Source organism: Amblyraja radiata, chromosome 35 (assembly GCF_010909765.2).
Source record: "Amblyraja radiata isolate CabotCenter1 chromosome 35, sAmbRad1.1.pri, whole genome shotgun sequence".
In the NCBI taxonomy this organism is placed as follows: Eukaryota; Metazoa; Chordata; class Chondrichthyes; order Rajiformes; family Rajidae; genus Amblyraja; species Amblyraja radiata.
The window spans coordinates 11,224,134-11,241,577 of NC_045990.1; the positions used below are offsets into that span (position 1 = coordinate 11,224,134).

The following is a 17,444-nucleotide window of genomic DNA, read 5'->3' on the forward strand; positions in this document are numbered from 1 at the left end:
AGAAAACCATGTTTCAGCCCCCCCCCCCCCCCCACACATAACACAACCTAATAACCAAAAATATAACTGAAACAAGACAAAAAAACAAAATAAAAAGTAGAGACAGACGGATTGCAGGCGAGCCGCAGCCATTCAACAGTGCCGCCACTTCCGGAAGATGTTTGCAATTGTTTGGAGCTTATCATCTCAACCCCAGGAGATCCCTGGTGCAGTGTCCAGGACTCAACATCTTCTTCTGCTTCATTAATGACCTTGCTTGGATCCTAAAAGTCAGAAGTGAGGATATTTCACAATGATTGTATAGTGTCCAATTCCATTGCAGTCCTCGGCAAATGAAGCGGCCTGAACATAGTACAGCTTAGACAATGCTCAGAGACACAGTGATAATTGGTGTTTAAGAAGGAACTGCAGATGCTGGAACAATCGAGGTAGACAAAAATGCTGGAGAAAATCAGCGGGTGAGGCAGCATCTATGGAGCGAAGGAATGGGTGACGTTTCGTGTCGAGACCCTTCTTCAGACTGATGAGGGGATGGAGGGGGCGGGAAGAAGAAAGGAAGAGGCGGAGACAGTGGGCTGTGGGAGAGCTGGGAAGGGGGAGGGGAAAGAGGGAGAAAGCAAGGACTACCTGAAATTGGAGAAGTCAATGTTCATATGCTGGGGTGTAAACTACCCAAGTGAAATATGAGGTGCTGCTCCTCCAAATTACGGTGGGACTCACTCTGGCCATGGAGGAGGCCCAGGACAGAAAGGTCGAATTCGGAATGGGAGGGGGAGTTGAAGTGCTGAGGCACCGAGAGATCAGGTTGGTTATTGCGAACTGAGGTTGGGCGAAGCGATAGCAAGCCTACGCTTGGTCTCACCGATGTAGAGCAGCTGACACCTAGAGCAGCAGATGCAATAGATGAGGTTGGAGGAGGTGCAGGTGAACCTCTGCCGCACCTGGAAAGATTGCTTAGGTCCTTGGATAGATTCAAGGGGGGAGGTAATTGGTGAGTAACATTCAAGCTACAAAGTGCCAGACAGTGACTGTCTTCAAAAGGAAGTGTCCAACCACAGTTCATGGTATTACCATTACTAAATCCCCAATCATCAACATTCTGGAGGGGCGGATGGAGTGTGCTGGGAGGGTGTCATCATTGATCAGAAAGTAAACTGGATCAGACCCGGAAATACCATGGCCACAAGAGCAGATCTGAGGCTGGGTGTGGCGAGCGACACACCTGGCATCCAAGAGCGTCTCCACCATCTACAAGGAATACTCTTGCCTGAAAAAGACATCAAGTAGCTGGGCAACTCAGCGGGTCAGGCAGCATCTCTGGAGAACGAGGATAGTGACAACTGAACTGAAACTGAATTAAACTGATTCGGACCCTTCTTCAGGCTGGGCTCTTGCCTGGATGAGTACAGACCCAACAACTCCTTTAAAAAAAAATTAAAAAATTCTCACACCATTGAGACAAAGCAATTCACTTGATTGCAACCCCTCTAACTACCATCCCCTCTGCCATCAGTTCAGGTAGCAGGTGCATGGGCCCATACCGCTCACAGAAACTTTTCCTGATGTGGAAAATATAGTGCCAGTCCCTTATTGTTGCTGAATGTAAATCCCAGAACTCCCTATCCAACAGCACTGTGGAGTACAGCCGGATTGCAGTATTGTTGTGGATAGCTCACTGAGTTTTATGTACCTGCTTTCATTGTAGCAGTTGTGGCATCGGCCATGACGCCAGATCAGTAATTAATGCACTGGCTTGGTCTCGTTTTTGTGCACTGGAAACAGCCAGAGAGCAGTGCTGAACTGCTATCGTCCGCAATGCTGACCCTTGGACTATCCTTGATCGGTTGGCTTTACCTTGCACTAAACATTATTCTCTTATCATGTATCTATACACTGAAAATGGTTCGATTGTAATCATGTATTGTCTTTCTGCTGACTGGTTAGCACGCAATAAAAGCTTTTCACTGTACCTCAGAGCACATGACAATAACCTAAACTAAAACTAACAAATACAAATGATTATTCTGTGCAGATGGACCTCGGTCTCCTGGTGCTTTGAGCCGAGAGGCTCGTTCGACGGCCAACAGGAACCGCATTGTGGCACTTGAAAAGCAGCTAAATATCGAGATGAAGGTGAAACAAGGAGCTGAGAATATGATCCAAATGTACACCACTGGACCCATAAAGGTAAGGAAGAAGTTTTTGTAATTGAGCTTCCATATAGAAAGCAATGTTTGCATTAGCTGCTCTTTAATTCCTGTTGATGCAGAAAAAGTTGGCTCAGGTTTTTGAAACAAGGAGTAAAATTTAGACATTTCATATTTTTCTTCCACTGCCATGATTGGGAATATTGTTCCAGGAACTGTGCTCCATCCCCTGCAACGTGACACGGCAATCCATATATATGCCAAGGTTCTCCTGAGCTTAAGACTGTGCAGAAAGTTATTTTTACATATGAATTGAACCAATAAGCATAATAGGCATATGTACTTAAAATGTGGGCAACCATTCTATTATAGATCTGAAGTGATCTTGGAAATAAAGAGTCCAACTAATTATTGGTGTCCAAAGAAACTAGTTCAAGTTCTGACTGAAATCTTATTAGGGTATTAGATTAGGGTATTAAAAATCATAGATTTGTATGTAAAAATAAAGAATGGCAGATACTGATTTGGACCAAAGATAGACACAAAGTGATGTAGTAATTCAACGGGTCAGGCAGCATCTTTGGAGAAAAGGTATGGGTGGCGTTTCGGGTTGGGGCCCATTGAAGGATCCCGACCCGAAACGTCACCCATCCTTTATCTCCAGAGAAGCTGCCTGACCAGCTGAGTTACTTCAGCACTTTGTGTCTATCTTTGGTCCAAACCAGTATCTGCCATTCTTTATTTGTACATACATTTGTAGGTTTTGCAGTAAAGAAGTGACCACTTGGCCTATTTGATTCTACTTCTGAGGCAATCCCTTGGAATCAAGGGTAAGGTTTCCACTTCAGCATTTTGATGAATCGACAATGCCAATGCGAGGTGTAGTTTTGGGCCGAGTTCGCCAACACGCCTTGGATTCCTTATGCCATAAGTCTGCCTTCATCAATCTTTTAGCTATCTCCTCAAAAAGCATAATTGGATTAATGGGACATGATCTTCCTTGCACAAAACCTAATCAAACCCTGCTTTTTCAAATGGACATAAATCCTGTTCCTTGTAATCTTCTTTAAGATCTAATCTCACCAGCCAGTGGATTCCAGCCTTGTCTTTTTTTTTAAAGATGACAACCTTAGCCATCCTCCAGTCTTCTGGTACTTCACGTGCGGGCAACAAAGATGCAAAAATCTTCGTCAGAGCCGCTTGCTTCCTTTAGCATTTTGGATTAGTGTGCACCAAGATTCTAACACTTCCTCCTGATACAGACAAGGTCCAGAATATCAATGTACTCTTCCTTTTAACTCCACATCCTTCACCCTGATGAATACCGATGAGAAGTATTCATTTTGGACCTGGCTTCTATCCCCTGGCTCCACACATCGATTATTTTTTTGTTCCCCGAGGGACCTACTGTTTCCTAAGCAACCCTCTTGATTCTAATATACACATGAAAGGTTCTTGGTTTCTCTCTGATCACACTTGCCAAGGTTATACCATGGCCCCTTTTCACGCAAATCAAGTTCCCTTCCATTGATTACTTCTACACTTCACGCTGCCTTGGCAAGGTCATCAGCAAAATCAAGGATTCATCTCACCCCGGACACGCCCTCTTCTCTCCTCTCCCATCAGACAAGAGGTTCAGAAGTGTGAGAACGCACACCTCCTGATTCAGGGATAGTTTCTTCCCAGCTGTTAACAGGCAACTGAAACGTCCTCTCACCAACTAAACAGCGGCCCTGACCTCCCATTTACCCCATTGGAGACCTTCAAACTATCTTTAATCAGACTTTACTGGACATTATCTTGCACTAAACGTCATACCCTTTATCCTGTATCTGTACACTGCGAACGACTTGATTGTAATCATGTAGTCTTTTTGCTGACTGAATAGCATGCAACACAAACCATATCACTGTACCTCGGTACATGTGACAATAATAAACTAAACTTTTTCTTCTCGCCTATATCCACTATAAACCTCAAGTGACTCTTTTGATACCAATTTCCTATACCTGACATGTGCTCATGCGCTTCCTACTTTTCCCTGCTGAACCTCTCAATATCCTTCGTTCTTCTGTATTTCCTCATATTCCGAGATGTCCCATCCAGTCCTGGTGATTTACTCCGAAGCTCAACTAACTTTCTTAACATATGCATGCTATCAATTTTTAATGCAGTTAGTGCCTCGGCTGTCTTTCCCTTCACTATTACGGAAGTATCTTCTTCCCTGGTGAAAACCGATGCAAACATATCCATTTAATACCCGGAGACGTAAGAAACTGCAGATGTGGGAATCTTGAGCAAAACACAAAGTGCTGGAAGAACTCAGTTGGTCAGGCAGCATCTGGGGAGGGAATTCACACTTCTCTTGCATATAAATAATAAGCAGCGAGGTTCTATTCTCCTTCATTCCAGGATCTCTGCTCTCCAGTACTGTAATATTCACCTTCATCAATGCTTTCTTCCCTTTCCTATCTTTTCTGTTTAGAGGAATACTTAGAACCTGTTCTCATGCTATTAGTCAGGACATTGTTAATGATAAAGATGTCAATCCTATGTTGTTAATTCCACCGTGCCTCTCAAGCCTGTTTAATAGGCCTTCACATATGTGAATTTTAATCCTAATTAAGACTACACTCTCTTCTAATCTCCTCGCTTCAACCTCATGTATCTGTTCAATCCTCTAGTTGTTATACTTACCAGCAAATGGCACAAGAGGTAATCTACAAACTGCCATTTTTGTGTCTTTGTTATAATTTATTTCTTAATTCCACAATGTTAGCCAGAAGGGCTCATCCCTTTTAAGACAACCCTTTACTTTTAAATAATGTTTCCACATTAAGAAATATCCCCTCCATTCTGTCAAGGCTTGTCAGGATCTTATAAGTTTTACTTCAGTGTTCCGAACTGCTAGTCTAAATGTAGCCTGACCACCCTTTCTTCATAAGGCAATCCATTTATTCCAGGTATTCGTTCAATAAACCTTTGCTGACCTTCTTTAACGGGTGATCTCCCGGTTGCTAAACACTTTAACTCCCCTTCCCATTCCCATACTAACCTTTCTGTCTTGGGCCGCCTCCATTGTTAGTGTGGGCCACACACAAATTGGAGGAACAGCACCTCATATTTCAGCAACCCAGTGGTATGAATGTTGATTTCTCTAACTTTCTAACTTCCCTTCTCTCTCCACCCTTCCCCCAAACTCGTCGCCGTACTAGCTAGGCTGTCGTCCTGTTGAGTTTCATTGTCTGTATAACTCGTTATCTCCCACCCCACAACCAACAATGGACCATTGTAGGCTCCACCTTTCCTTGATCAGTGGTACTGTTTTGCATTTCATTCCATCATTTGTTCTATATCTCTCTATATCACCGTCTATATCCCCTGACTCTCAGCCTGAGGAAGGATTTCAACCTGAAGCTTCACCTATTCCTTTTCTCCAAAGATGCTGCTTGACCCGCTGAGTTACTCCAGTTTTTTGTGTCTATCTCTGGATTAAATCAGCATCTGTAGTTCCTTCCTATACTCCTTAACATTTTTAATATCCTTGCATAGGGAGATCACTTTTGATGAAGGGGTGCTGCTGAGGTAAAAGATGAACAATGGAGCATATACCAGTTTCAAATGGCCTACTCCTGTTTCTGTTTGTGTTCTTGTGTTTCCTATTTGTTAATTTATCTTTAGTCTTCTCTGATCAATGTATGATTTCATTGTTAATTATTCCTTGACGACTCAACTAAACCCTTAATTACTCTCGAAGATAGATAGCAAAGTACTGGAGTACCTCAGTGTTTAAGAAAGAACTGCAGATGCTGGAAAAATCGAAGGTAGACAAAAATGCTGGAGAAACTCAGCGGGTGAGGCAGCATCTATGGAGCGAAGGAATAGGTGGCGTTACGGGTCGAGACCCTTCTTCAGACTACATCAGTCTGAAGAAGGGTTTCGACCCGAAACGTCACCTATTCCTTCGCTCCATAAATGCTGCTCACCCGCTGAGTTCCTCCAGCATTGGAGTACTTCAGTGGGTCAGGCAGCATCTCTGGAGAAAAAGGATGGGAGACGTTTCGGGTCAGCACCCTTCTTCAGACTCTTTCCTTCTTAATTACTCTTCCCTTTTTCCCAGTCTGCATGTAGACCTTGAAACCTGATAGCTCCCAGCCCCTGGTCAAACCTGAAGAAGGATCTCGACCCGAAACATCGCCCATTTCTTCTCTCCAGAGTTGCTGCCTCACCTGCTGAGTTACTCCAGCATTTTATGTCTACCTTCAATTTAAACCAGCATCTGCAGCTCTTTCTTACACACCCTGGTCAAACCTCTTGCAAATGGACTCGGTGGGCTGCTCTATGCATACTGCACTAACTGAGGTGATCGTGTTTATGTACGGGGATAGTCTTGCAGATCTGTGTGCAAAAACTGTTTCACTGTACCTGGTACACGAGACAATAAAGGATCCACTAACCATTGACCATTGGAGCCATTGTCTGCCATTTCATACTCTGTGTATCTATATACAGAAAACCTATTTGGATCACTCCACTCTGTCTTTTGACTTTAAAATTAATTATTTTCTCTTCCCTCCAATTTCATCATCCTTGGCTCACCACAGACCCACTTGAACAAGTAACGCAGTCTAATTGTGATTTTGTCTTAATTCCACAGGATCGAAAGATGCTCTCCACGGCTCAACAGATGCTGCAGGACAGTAAAATCAAAATTGAAGTGATCCGCATGCAGATCCGCAAAGCGATACAGGCAGATGAGATGCACGTGGAAATTGAGGATGGACAAGGTAATATTTGTGAGAGAGCTTGGTGATAATCGTGGATTAGTCATTTGTTTATAAAGTGAACCGTCATATCATTCACGTACGGTGAAATCATTCTCACAAAAAAAAGGATTACTTTTTTGACATCAATGAACTTTAAATTAAGTGAATAATATTCTGTTTCTATCTCAAAAGTATTATTGCTGACAGAGTTCAGATTATTTATTAGATCCTGTTTCCTCTGTACATTGTGGAAAAGCAAAGACCAAAGATAAACACACTTTAAGTCAACACAGGAGTTGTGAATCAATAATAAAAACAGCTCATACTTTATAAAGTGTTAAAAATAGATTGCAAGAGAGACATCCGCATATTTTAATGCCAAACCATATCAGATGGAAGGATGGATAGAAGAATATATGATAAAACCTAAAGATGGAAAATAAGATAAAGACATGGAAGGAATGAATGTGAGAATGTAAGAATTTAATAGTTTGCTAATTGGAAGACACTACAGCAAGGGAAAGTAATTGCAAAAGGGCACACATAAGGATCCGCATTTGGAGGTGTGTAACTAGTTTAGTTTATTGTCACGTGTATCGAGGTACAGTGAAAAGCTTTTGTTGCGTGCTAACCAGTCCGCGGAAAGACAATACGTGATTACAATCGAGCCGTCCACAGTGTACAGATACATGATGAAGGGAATAACATGAGTAATGTTTAGTGCAAGATAAAGTCTAGCAAAGTCCGATCAAAGATTGTCCAAGGGTCTAATGAGGTAGATAGTACCTGAGGAATCTCTCTAGTTGTTGGTAGGATGGTTCAGTTGCCTGATAACAGATGGGAAGAAACTTGTTCCTGAATCTGGAGGTGTGCGTTTTCACCACTTGCCACTTGCCTGAGGGGAGAAGAGGGAGTGGCCGGGGTGAGACTGGTCCTTGATTAGTTCAAGTTCAAGTGAGTTTATTGTCATGTGTCCCTGATAGGACAATGAAATTCTTGCTTTGCTTCAGCACAACAGAACATAGTAGGTATTGACTACAAAACACATGAACAAATAAACTGATAAAGTGCAAATAACAGATAATGGGTTATTAATGTTCAGAGTTTTGTCCGAGCCAGGTTCAATAGCCTGATGGCTGTGGGGAAGTAGCTATTCCTGAACCTGGTCTTTGCAGTCTTCAGGAACTATTATGCTGCTGGCCTTGCCGAGGCAGCGTGAGATGTAAACAAGGCAGCGTGAGGTGTGAACTATTTGAGATGGTTGAAGACCATCTTCCACTACTGCGGAGCTGTTCACATCGAATGTTCTGGTTCACCTTGTTTGAATTTTGAAGCACGAAGTTTTAGATGGGCTAATATCAGTGATGATTTGAATACCAAATCTGTGGGTAACAACAAATAGAAATAAATGACATTTAGTAGGAATGGATATTTAAATATTAAGGGATTTGAGTTTAGTCCAGGAATGCATAACTGAGTAAAATATCAGCACAGGGGCCCCGAATGCTCTGTTCATGCCTTAAACTTTAGAGATACAGTGCGAATTAAGCCCGTTGGCCCACCGAGTCGATCAACAATCCCCATATACCGTCCTACACACGAGGGGCAATTTACAATTTAACCAAAGCCAATTAACCTACAAATCTCCATGTCTTTGGAGTATGCAAGCAAGCAAGCAAGCACGTTTATTTGTATAGCACATTCAAGCAACAAGGCTATTCAAAGTGCTTTACACAAACGTTAAAGAGCAATCAAAAGCAATTAAAAACAGTCATTTAAAAATAATAGAAGATAAAAAAAAGCTAATATAGAATAAGACAGGTATAAAATACGAATAACAGTGCAGTGTAAAAGATGAATAATTATTTTATTTAATTAAAGGTAGCGTCAAACAGAAAAGTCTTCGGCCCCGATTTAAAAGAATTGAGAGTTGGAACGGACCTGCATTTTTCTGGAAGTTTGTTCCATATATGTGGTGCATAAAAACTAAACGCTGCTTCTCCATGTTTAGTTCTGACTCTGGGGACAGAAAGTAGATGTGTCCCAGATGACCTCAGAGGTCTGGCTGGTTCATAATGTATCAGAAGATCAGAAATGTATTTTGGCCCTAGACCATTCAGTGCTTTATAAACCAACAGTAATATTTTGAAATCAAATCTTTGACAGAGCACCCAAAGAAAACCCACGTGGTGACAAGGAGAAGGTGCAAACTCCCTACAGACAGCCTCCGTAGTCACGATCGAACCTGGGACTCTGGCCCTGTAAAGGGCCTGTCCCACTTTCATGACCTAATTCACAATCTTTTTTACTCGTGGACATTTTTCATCATGCTAGAAAAAACGCCCCGATCTACTTGATGCCACGAGTACCTACGACCAGCATCACGGCCCTCGTGACGACCATGCTGCGACTACGAGTCAAGGGCAAACTCGGCAGATGTCATGAAAGTGGGACAGGTCCTTAAGGCAGCAACTACACCGTCTGCTTCTATTTCTGCTATTCTTATTATTCATCACTTTATGTTCTGAGGTGCCATTAAACACACATTTGCAGCCCACAAAGGCAAAATCTCTGAGCACTGTGCCAGTTGAGGACAAATAAGTATGCATTGACAGTGTTTGCCTTTATTAATGCATGGCCTTTTTAAATTTACTTTTAAAGCCAAGCCGGGAATTAGTCTCCTTGAAATAAGAATTGAAGAGCTGCGGCATCACGTCCGTGTGGAATATGCAGTATCAGAAGGTGCCAAAAATGTTCTCCGCCTTCTGGGGTCAGGGAAGGTACACGATAAGAAGGCGCTGTCTGAGGTAAGCAACCAGGGGAATAATGTTCTGGAGCTGACCATATTAATGGGTAGTGGTTTATTCCAGAACTGTCTGTAAAAGCATGTCACCCTGGACTTGGGTAGTCCGGGAGATGACGAAGGCATTTGACACATTTGACTTCATTGGGAACCCGTAGCGCCCGCAGTCAGGATCGAACCCGGGTCTCTGGCGCTGTCAGAGGACATGGTGGAATCAGATAGAATCATTACTTATGAGTGATGTTTGGACAGATTCTTGAATGGACAAGGCCTAAAAAGATATGGACCTAATGTGGGAAAATATGATTAATGTAAATAGGCAAAATGTGTAGGAAGGAACTGCAGACACTGGTTTAAACCGAACTCTTTCACACAAAGGGTGGTGGGTGTATAGAACAAGCTGCCAGATAAGGTAGTTGAGGCTGGGACTAACCCAACGTTTAAGAAACAGGCAGGTACATGGATTGACGGGTTTGGAGGGATATGGACCAAACGCAGGCAGGTGGGACTAGTGTAGCTGGGACATGTTTGCCGGTGTGGGCAAGTTGGGCCTGTTTACACACTGTATGACTCTATGATCACGGAAATGTCGAATGATTCTTTGTTAACTGAGGGGAGGGTGACGGCGAGGCGTACAATCAGTAAAATTAATCGGGAGGGCAGTGAAACAAGTCGGAGAACTCAGGTGGGGGAGGGATGGAGCGAGAGGGAAAAGCAAGGTTTACTTGAAGCTGGAACCCAGTGGGATGAACATTGATTTCTCCAACTTCAAGTACTGTAACCCTTGCTTTCCCTCCCGCTGTGTTACTCCAGCATTTTGTGTCTATGTCCCATTTGTAATCCTCTCGTCATCTGACACCTCACCTGCAGCAGGTGAAGATGCAAATGTAACCATTGCGGCCTGAGCAATCTCAGCACTGGGGATTTGTGCAACTTTATTTCAGAGCCATTAGTTGTGCAGCACAGAAATGGGTCTTTCAGCTCACCAAATTCATGCTGAACAATTTGCCTATTCACATTGAAGATAGACACAAAAACCTGGAGTAACTCAGTGTGACAGGCAGCATCTCTGGAGAGAAGAAATGGGTGACGCTTCAGATCCATCTGCCCGATCTATTCCTCTCGTGATTGTGTATACCTCATAAGATCACCCTTCATCCTCCTGTGCTCCAAGGAATAGGGACCCAGCCTACTCAACATCTCCCTGAAGCTCACACCTTTCAAGTTTGACTATATCTTTCCTATAACATGGTGCCCAGAACTGAACATGGATTCTAACTGTGGTAGAATCTGATGGGAATTGATGGGTGATAAGAAGTAAATAAAGGAAGACAAATTCAAAAGGAGGAGTAATATGGACTCATACATTACATACAAGCAGGCCCTTTGGCCCAACAGGTCCATGCCGACCAAAATGCTCCATTTAACCTAGACCATGTGCCCGCGTTTAGCATATATCCCTCTTTATAGTTTCTTTCCATGTACCCGTCCAAATGACTTTTAATGAGCAAAAGTTTAATGAAAGAGCATTGAATGGCGGTGCTGGCTCGAAGGGCCGAATGGCCTACTCCTGCACCTGTTGTCTATTATCTATTGTCTAAATGAAAAGGTGCTTGAAAAAAAGCTGGCAAAGCATTTAGAGCATATTTTTTAATTACGCTGGAATCATTGTAGGATTAGTGCAGGATCAGTCACACAAGTCTGGTTTGTGTAAGAATCTTTTTAATTAGCTTGAAGTGATGTACACCATATATCAAAAATATTCCTTTTGCATCCCAGGCTCAATCCAGGCTGAACGAGTCAAGTGAAAAGCTGGACCTATTGAAACATTCTCTGGAGCAGAGAGTAAACGAGCTCCCAGAAGATCATCCCAAAGGGTGTATTATTAAAGAGGAACTCGTCATGTTGTGCTCTCCAGCATTCAGTAATCGGATCAATGCTTCGTATCAACAGAACCAGTACAGCACATTGTACAAACCTTCGCCACTAACAGGTATGCATTTGGATTGGCCTGAATACATTATCAGGATATCCGTGTTACTGGTAAAGGGCCTGTCCCACTTTCATGACCTCTGCCGAGTTTGCCCTTGACTCATACTCACAGCATGGTCGTCACGAGGTCGTAGGCAGGTCGTGATGCTAGTCGTAGGTACTCGTGGCATCAAGTAGGTCGGGCGTTTTTTTCTAACACGATGAAAATGTCCTCGAGTAAAAAAGGTCGTGAATTAGGTCATGAAATTGGGACAGGCCCTTCAGGCCAATGGATACCATTAACAAGAAGGATCAACCACGCAATCCAGGCTAGGTAGGAGTGCTAGGTTTCCATCCTTGATGGATATTGTTAAACCATTTTGTTTTAATGTGAACAGTTTCCAGTTAATACGAGTTTGTAGATTGGTTCCAGCATTAGCCCATCAAATCTGTACCAGCTTTGTATAAGAGCAATCAAGCTATTTCCACTCCCCTCCATCCTTCGCATCATAGCTGGAAGTCTTTGGGATGTGGGGGGAAACCCACATGGTCACAGGGAGAACGTGCAAACTCCACACAGACAACAACCAGGGTGAGGATGGAACTTGCGTCTCTGGCGATGTGAGGCAGCGGCTCCACTGTGCTGCCTCTACTCCCCGCCATCATGTTCCCAGCCATAACCACTCGCTGAATAAGAAGCTTCCCGCTTGTCAGTTTTGCTAGTTGTTTTCATTCTATGTCTCCTGCTACTTGCCCTACCCGCTAATGGGAATAGTCTCTCACTTTTCCCGGTTTATTTTTGTCTCCCTTGGGCACTCATTAGTTAGGATGACAGTTTGTATGTCATCATGAAGCAATGATTGAATGGAGCAACAACAAGAATCAGAACACTGCAGATGCTAGAAATCTGAAATAGAAACGGGATGCTGGAAGCTCTCGACAAGCTGGTAGCATCAATGGAACGAGAAATGGATTTAATGTCTCAGATAAAGACCTCTTGACCTGAAACATTAACTGGAGTGGCCATGAATTTCTGCAGGTAGCTTAAGTTGAGTCCCTTATGTTGGAGCTCAAAAAGATCATATATAGTGGATGTTACTGCATCCTCTATTGTTCCATTTCCTTTGGAGCATTTCCACTGTGCTAGAGGTAGTGTGAATGCCGACCAAGCTGTGTCATTGCCCCAACACTTTTCTCGATCTTTCTTATTGCAAGATTGCACCTCACCGTGGCACAATGGCAAGTGAACCATCTTACCCCAACCAGAGAGCAGTCCTGAACTACTATCTATCTCATTGGGGACCCTCGGACTACCTTTGATCGGACCCTACTAGCTTTACCTTGCACTGACCTTTCACACTGGTCTTTCTGCTGGCTGGTTAGCAGGCAACAAGAGCTTTTCACTGCACCTCACTTTCACTTCACATGACAATAAACTAAACTGAACCGAGCCTTCAACAGATTTCCCACTGGAGTGGATTTAATCTACAGCACCAATGGCAACATGTTCAACTTACCTCGCCTCCATTCTGTCATCCAATAATAAATATCTTCGGCAAGGCTGTGGAATAAGTTAAACCACTGAAAGAGCTCTGAAATTGCACAGAATAAGGAGGGCGTTAGAGGGCTTTTAAACTGTTCAAATGGTTAGAGAAGCAGCAGACAAAAGTTATCGAAGATTTGATCTTGGTAGACTTGACCAGGGACTAAGTTGCATAATATTCGTGGTGAATTGGAAAGTTTTTTGAGGTTGTTACGAAGATTTTAGTTTGGTGAAGTGATAAAGATGATTGATATGGTTGGGCAGTGAATGCTACCTGCATGGACTCTGTGCAGTGCTGTTCTATCTTGTTAATGGGGCAACCAGAAATGCACAGCGTATGCCAAAGGCGGCTTTGCGAAGCAGCAGAAGGCACATTCAGCTGTGTATCCCTGTAGAGGTCTGCACAAAATGCTGATGCAATTGTAAGTGGACTCATTGTCGGTGGTATTCACAGTTCAACGAAAGGAGAGAATTGGGTAAATAAATAATAAAGCATGGTCCATTTTGAATGGAGATGGGTGAATAGATAGAGCAACACATGGCACTTTGACGTTTACTGTTTGTGTGTTTCAGGCACGTTGGAGGTCCGTGTTGTGGGCTGCACGGGTCTATTGGAGTCGGTCCCAGGGCGCTCTCGAGGGTCAGGTACTCCTCTGCCTGCATACAGCCCCAATGACAGTAGGAATTCTTTCATGAGCAGGACCAGCCGGGGCTTGTATGGAAGGAGCGGGAGTGGCAGCGGTCGTAACTTCATGAAAACCGAAGATTTGTCCAGTTGAGTGATTTTCAACAAATTCCTGTACCTTTTAGATTTTCAATTGAACTAAAATGCAACATTAGCTAAATCCATAAGTACAATAGACAAGCAAGCTGCCCTTGTTAAATAAAACCTATAAAGTGCTGGAAACACTTGGTAGGTCAGGCTTCACCAGTGGAATGAGAAACCAAGATAACATTTCAGGTCAAATAAACAAAATGATTTGACCCACATTTGTGACTTATTAGTAAAACATTTTTGTAGAAATCATACAGTTTTCTTTATATTTTCAGTTTAAGGTAAATTACAGCTTCAATCCCAGAATGTCCTTATTTTTGTTTTGTTTGATTGCTAACGTCAGGAGTAATGGAACACGCAATATCACGTAGACAGTAATAGTTTAAGTACTTTTTTCCCTCCTTCTGGCACAGAAAGTTATATACTATATATCATTATCCACCTTAACTGCTCTTAAATAACTTTATTCAAGAAATATTCCACCTTATTATCGTATCATGCTTGATATATTAAAATGTTTTAATTTTGTGAATCACTGTAATTATTTTAATGCTGTAGATACATTTATAATGATTGTTTGGAAGCTTTCTTGTGACTTTAAAAGTGTTAATCAGGGGCATGGTGTATCACAGCAGTGAAGTTGCTGGGATGGTATAATTTTACTTGGATGGAGCACATTTGGGATTAATTAAAAAGTCTACACCTCACAACGTATTTAGTCCATCCTTCTGAAAAGTGTGGAATGGGCAAGTGCAGGCAAGGATATTGTTAAGCTTAATTGTAATATGCACAACAAACACAGCTGATATGTTTGAGGGATTCCAGGAGATGTGAGGGAAACGCCATCCCAGGACTGAGCAGGATTGATGTAGAATCATGGAACTGTAGGTGTTGGTTTACACAAAAGGACAAAAAGTGGTGGAAGTGCCAGTCTGAAGAAGGGTCCCGACCAAAAACGAATCTATCCATGTTCTCCAGAGACGCTGCCTGACCCGCTGAATTACTCCAAGACTTTGTGTCCTTTTGTGCAGGATTATGTTTGCTCCATGTGTAGGAAGGAACTGCGGATGCTGGTTTAAACCGAAGATAGACACAGAAAGCTGGAGTAACTCAGCGGGTCAGACAGCATCCCTTGAGAAAAGGTATAGGTGACGTTTCGGGTCGAGACCCTTTTTCTCGTCACCTATTCCTTTTCTCCAGACCCGCTGAGTAACTCCATCTTTTTGTGTCTATGTTATGATTATAATACTTCTCATATTTGCAATTCTTTTTTCCCTCCAGATGAAGTGAGTGCCGTCCTGAAGCTTGACAACATAGTTGTTGGGCAGACAGCTTGGAAAGCAATAGGTGACCAATCGTGGAATCATAATTTCACAGTGGAGTTAGAACGTGTGAGTACAATGGACACACGTGAATGGAATGCATGTGATTACTGTTAATTACTGAGTAAAGATCAGGATATGATTGCATTGGAGAGGGTGCTGACAGGATTCACTGGGTTTAGTTTAGAGATACAGTGCAGTAACAGGCCCTTTGGCCGATCAAGTCCACACCGACCAAAGATCCCCGCACACTAACACTATCCTACACACCCTGGGGACAATTTACATTTATACCAAGCCAATTAACCTACAAACCTGTTGTCTTTGGAGTGTGGGGGAAAACCCTCGCAGAAATTTGTCGTTATGGAATTCACAAATCACAACTCAAAAATGTTACTTGTGGAATAAAATTCCCCCTCGCTTCGTACAGTTGTGGTGCAGTTTGTTTTTTCCGGAATCCAAACCTCATACCATGCGGTTCGTCTGTATAAGGAGAGACTTGTTTCCCCAGGAATGGAGAAGGCTGAGGGAGGATCTGATAGAAATATTTAATATTCTGGGGGGGGGGGGGGGGGGGGGGGGGGGGGGGGGGGGGGATAAATAGAAATCTCCTTCGATAATACAAATCTCTAGTATGGGTTGCAATCTGGAATTAGCTCCCGGAAGAGATGGGGGAGGTAGAACTTCTCACAGCACTTAAATCACCAAGGCATAGGAGGCCATGGACATAATGCATGTGAATGGCATTAGTGCCAGTAGATACAATGAGGGGCATGGACATAGTTGTCTGTAGGGCTTGTTTCTGTGCTGTGTGGCTCTGTCTGTGCCCTATAGAAACATAGAAAATAGGTGCAGGAGTAGGCCATTCGGCCCTTCGAGCCTGCACCGCCATTCAATATGATCATGGCTGATCATCCAACTCAGTATCCTGTACCTGCCTTCTCTCCATACCCCCTGATCCTTTTAGCCACAAGGGCCACATCTAACTCCCTCTTAAATATAGCCAATGAACTGGCCTCAACTACCTTCTGCGGCAGAGAATTCCAGAGATTCACCACTCTCTGTGTGAAAAAAGTTTTCCTCATCTCGGTCCTATAGGATTTCCCCCTTATCCTTAAACTGTGACCCCTTGTTCTGGACTTCCCCAACATCGGGAACAATCTTCCTGCATCTAGCCTGTCCAACCCCTTAAGAATTTTGTAAGTTTCTATAAGATCCCCCCCTCAATCTTCTAAATTCTAGCGAGTACAAACCGAGTCTATCCAGTCTTTCTTCATATGAAAGTCCTGACATCCCAGGAATCAGTCTGGTGAACCTTCTCTGTACTCCCTCTATGGCAAGAATGTCTTTCCTCAGATTAGGAGACCAAAACTGTACGCAATACTCCAGGTGTGGTCTCACCAAGACCCTGTACAACTGCAGTAGAACCTCCCTGCTCCTATACTCAAATCCTTTTGCTATGAATGCTAACATACCATTCGCCTTCTTCACTGCCTGCTGCACCTGCATGCCTACTATGGCTCTGTGACTCCAAACAATTAGCCTTGGCTGAAGGTGAAGGACCAGTAATTTTTACTATTACCGCATTAATTGATCAAGTTTCTCAGGGGTATATAATTTTGGATAAATAGGCAGATTTAGAGGAATATGGGCCAAACGCAGGCAGGTGGGACGTGTAGATGGGTCATGTTGGTCATCGTGGGCAAGTTGGGCCGAAGGGTCTGTTTCCACGTTGTATAACCCTATGACTCTATGATGAAACTTGGAAGATTTCTGTGGAACTGATTGCAGAGATACTAATATAGAGAGTAAAGTCAAAAAAGGAACACATGAAGAATTTTTAAATATCGAGAATTGTATGTGAACAGAAATCTTGGAGTAATGCCCACAAATCCCTTAAAAGTAGCAGGAAAGGTAAGTAAGCTGCTTAGGAAGAGACACTTAACTTTATTGGCCAGGGAATAATTAGGTCACAACTAGAGTTCAGTGTGCAGTTACAGGAACTTGATACCACACAAGGGAATGCAGAGGAGATTCACTGGAACATTGCCAGAAGAAGCATCACAGGGAATGTGCAGTTCCCCTTTAGTGTTTCCCCTTAGTGTCGTCTGATCTTC

General features: G+C 43.1%; 1 protein-coding gene across 1 annotated transcript in view; it reads left to right on the top strand.

The window, feature by feature from the left end:
* Positions 1-17,444, top strand: part of LOC116991793 (serine/threonine-protein kinase N2-like) — a 94,231-nt gene that overhangs the window by 26,973 nt on the left and 49,814 nt on the right. Inside the window, exons 3-8 of the mRNA XM_033050718.1 lie at positions 2,033-2,187; positions 6,805-6,934; positions 9,575-9,720; positions 11,496-11,709; positions 13,804-14,004; positions 15,287-15,396. Coding sequence (XP_032906609.1) covers positions 2,033-2,187; positions 6,805-6,934; positions 9,575-9,720; positions 11,496-11,709; positions 13,804-14,004; positions 15,287-15,396 — 956 coding nt within the window. The remainder of the gene's footprint in view (positions 1-2,032; positions 2,188-6,804; positions 6,935-9,574; positions 9,721-11,495; positions 11,710-13,803; positions 14,005-15,286; positions 15,397-17,444) is intronic.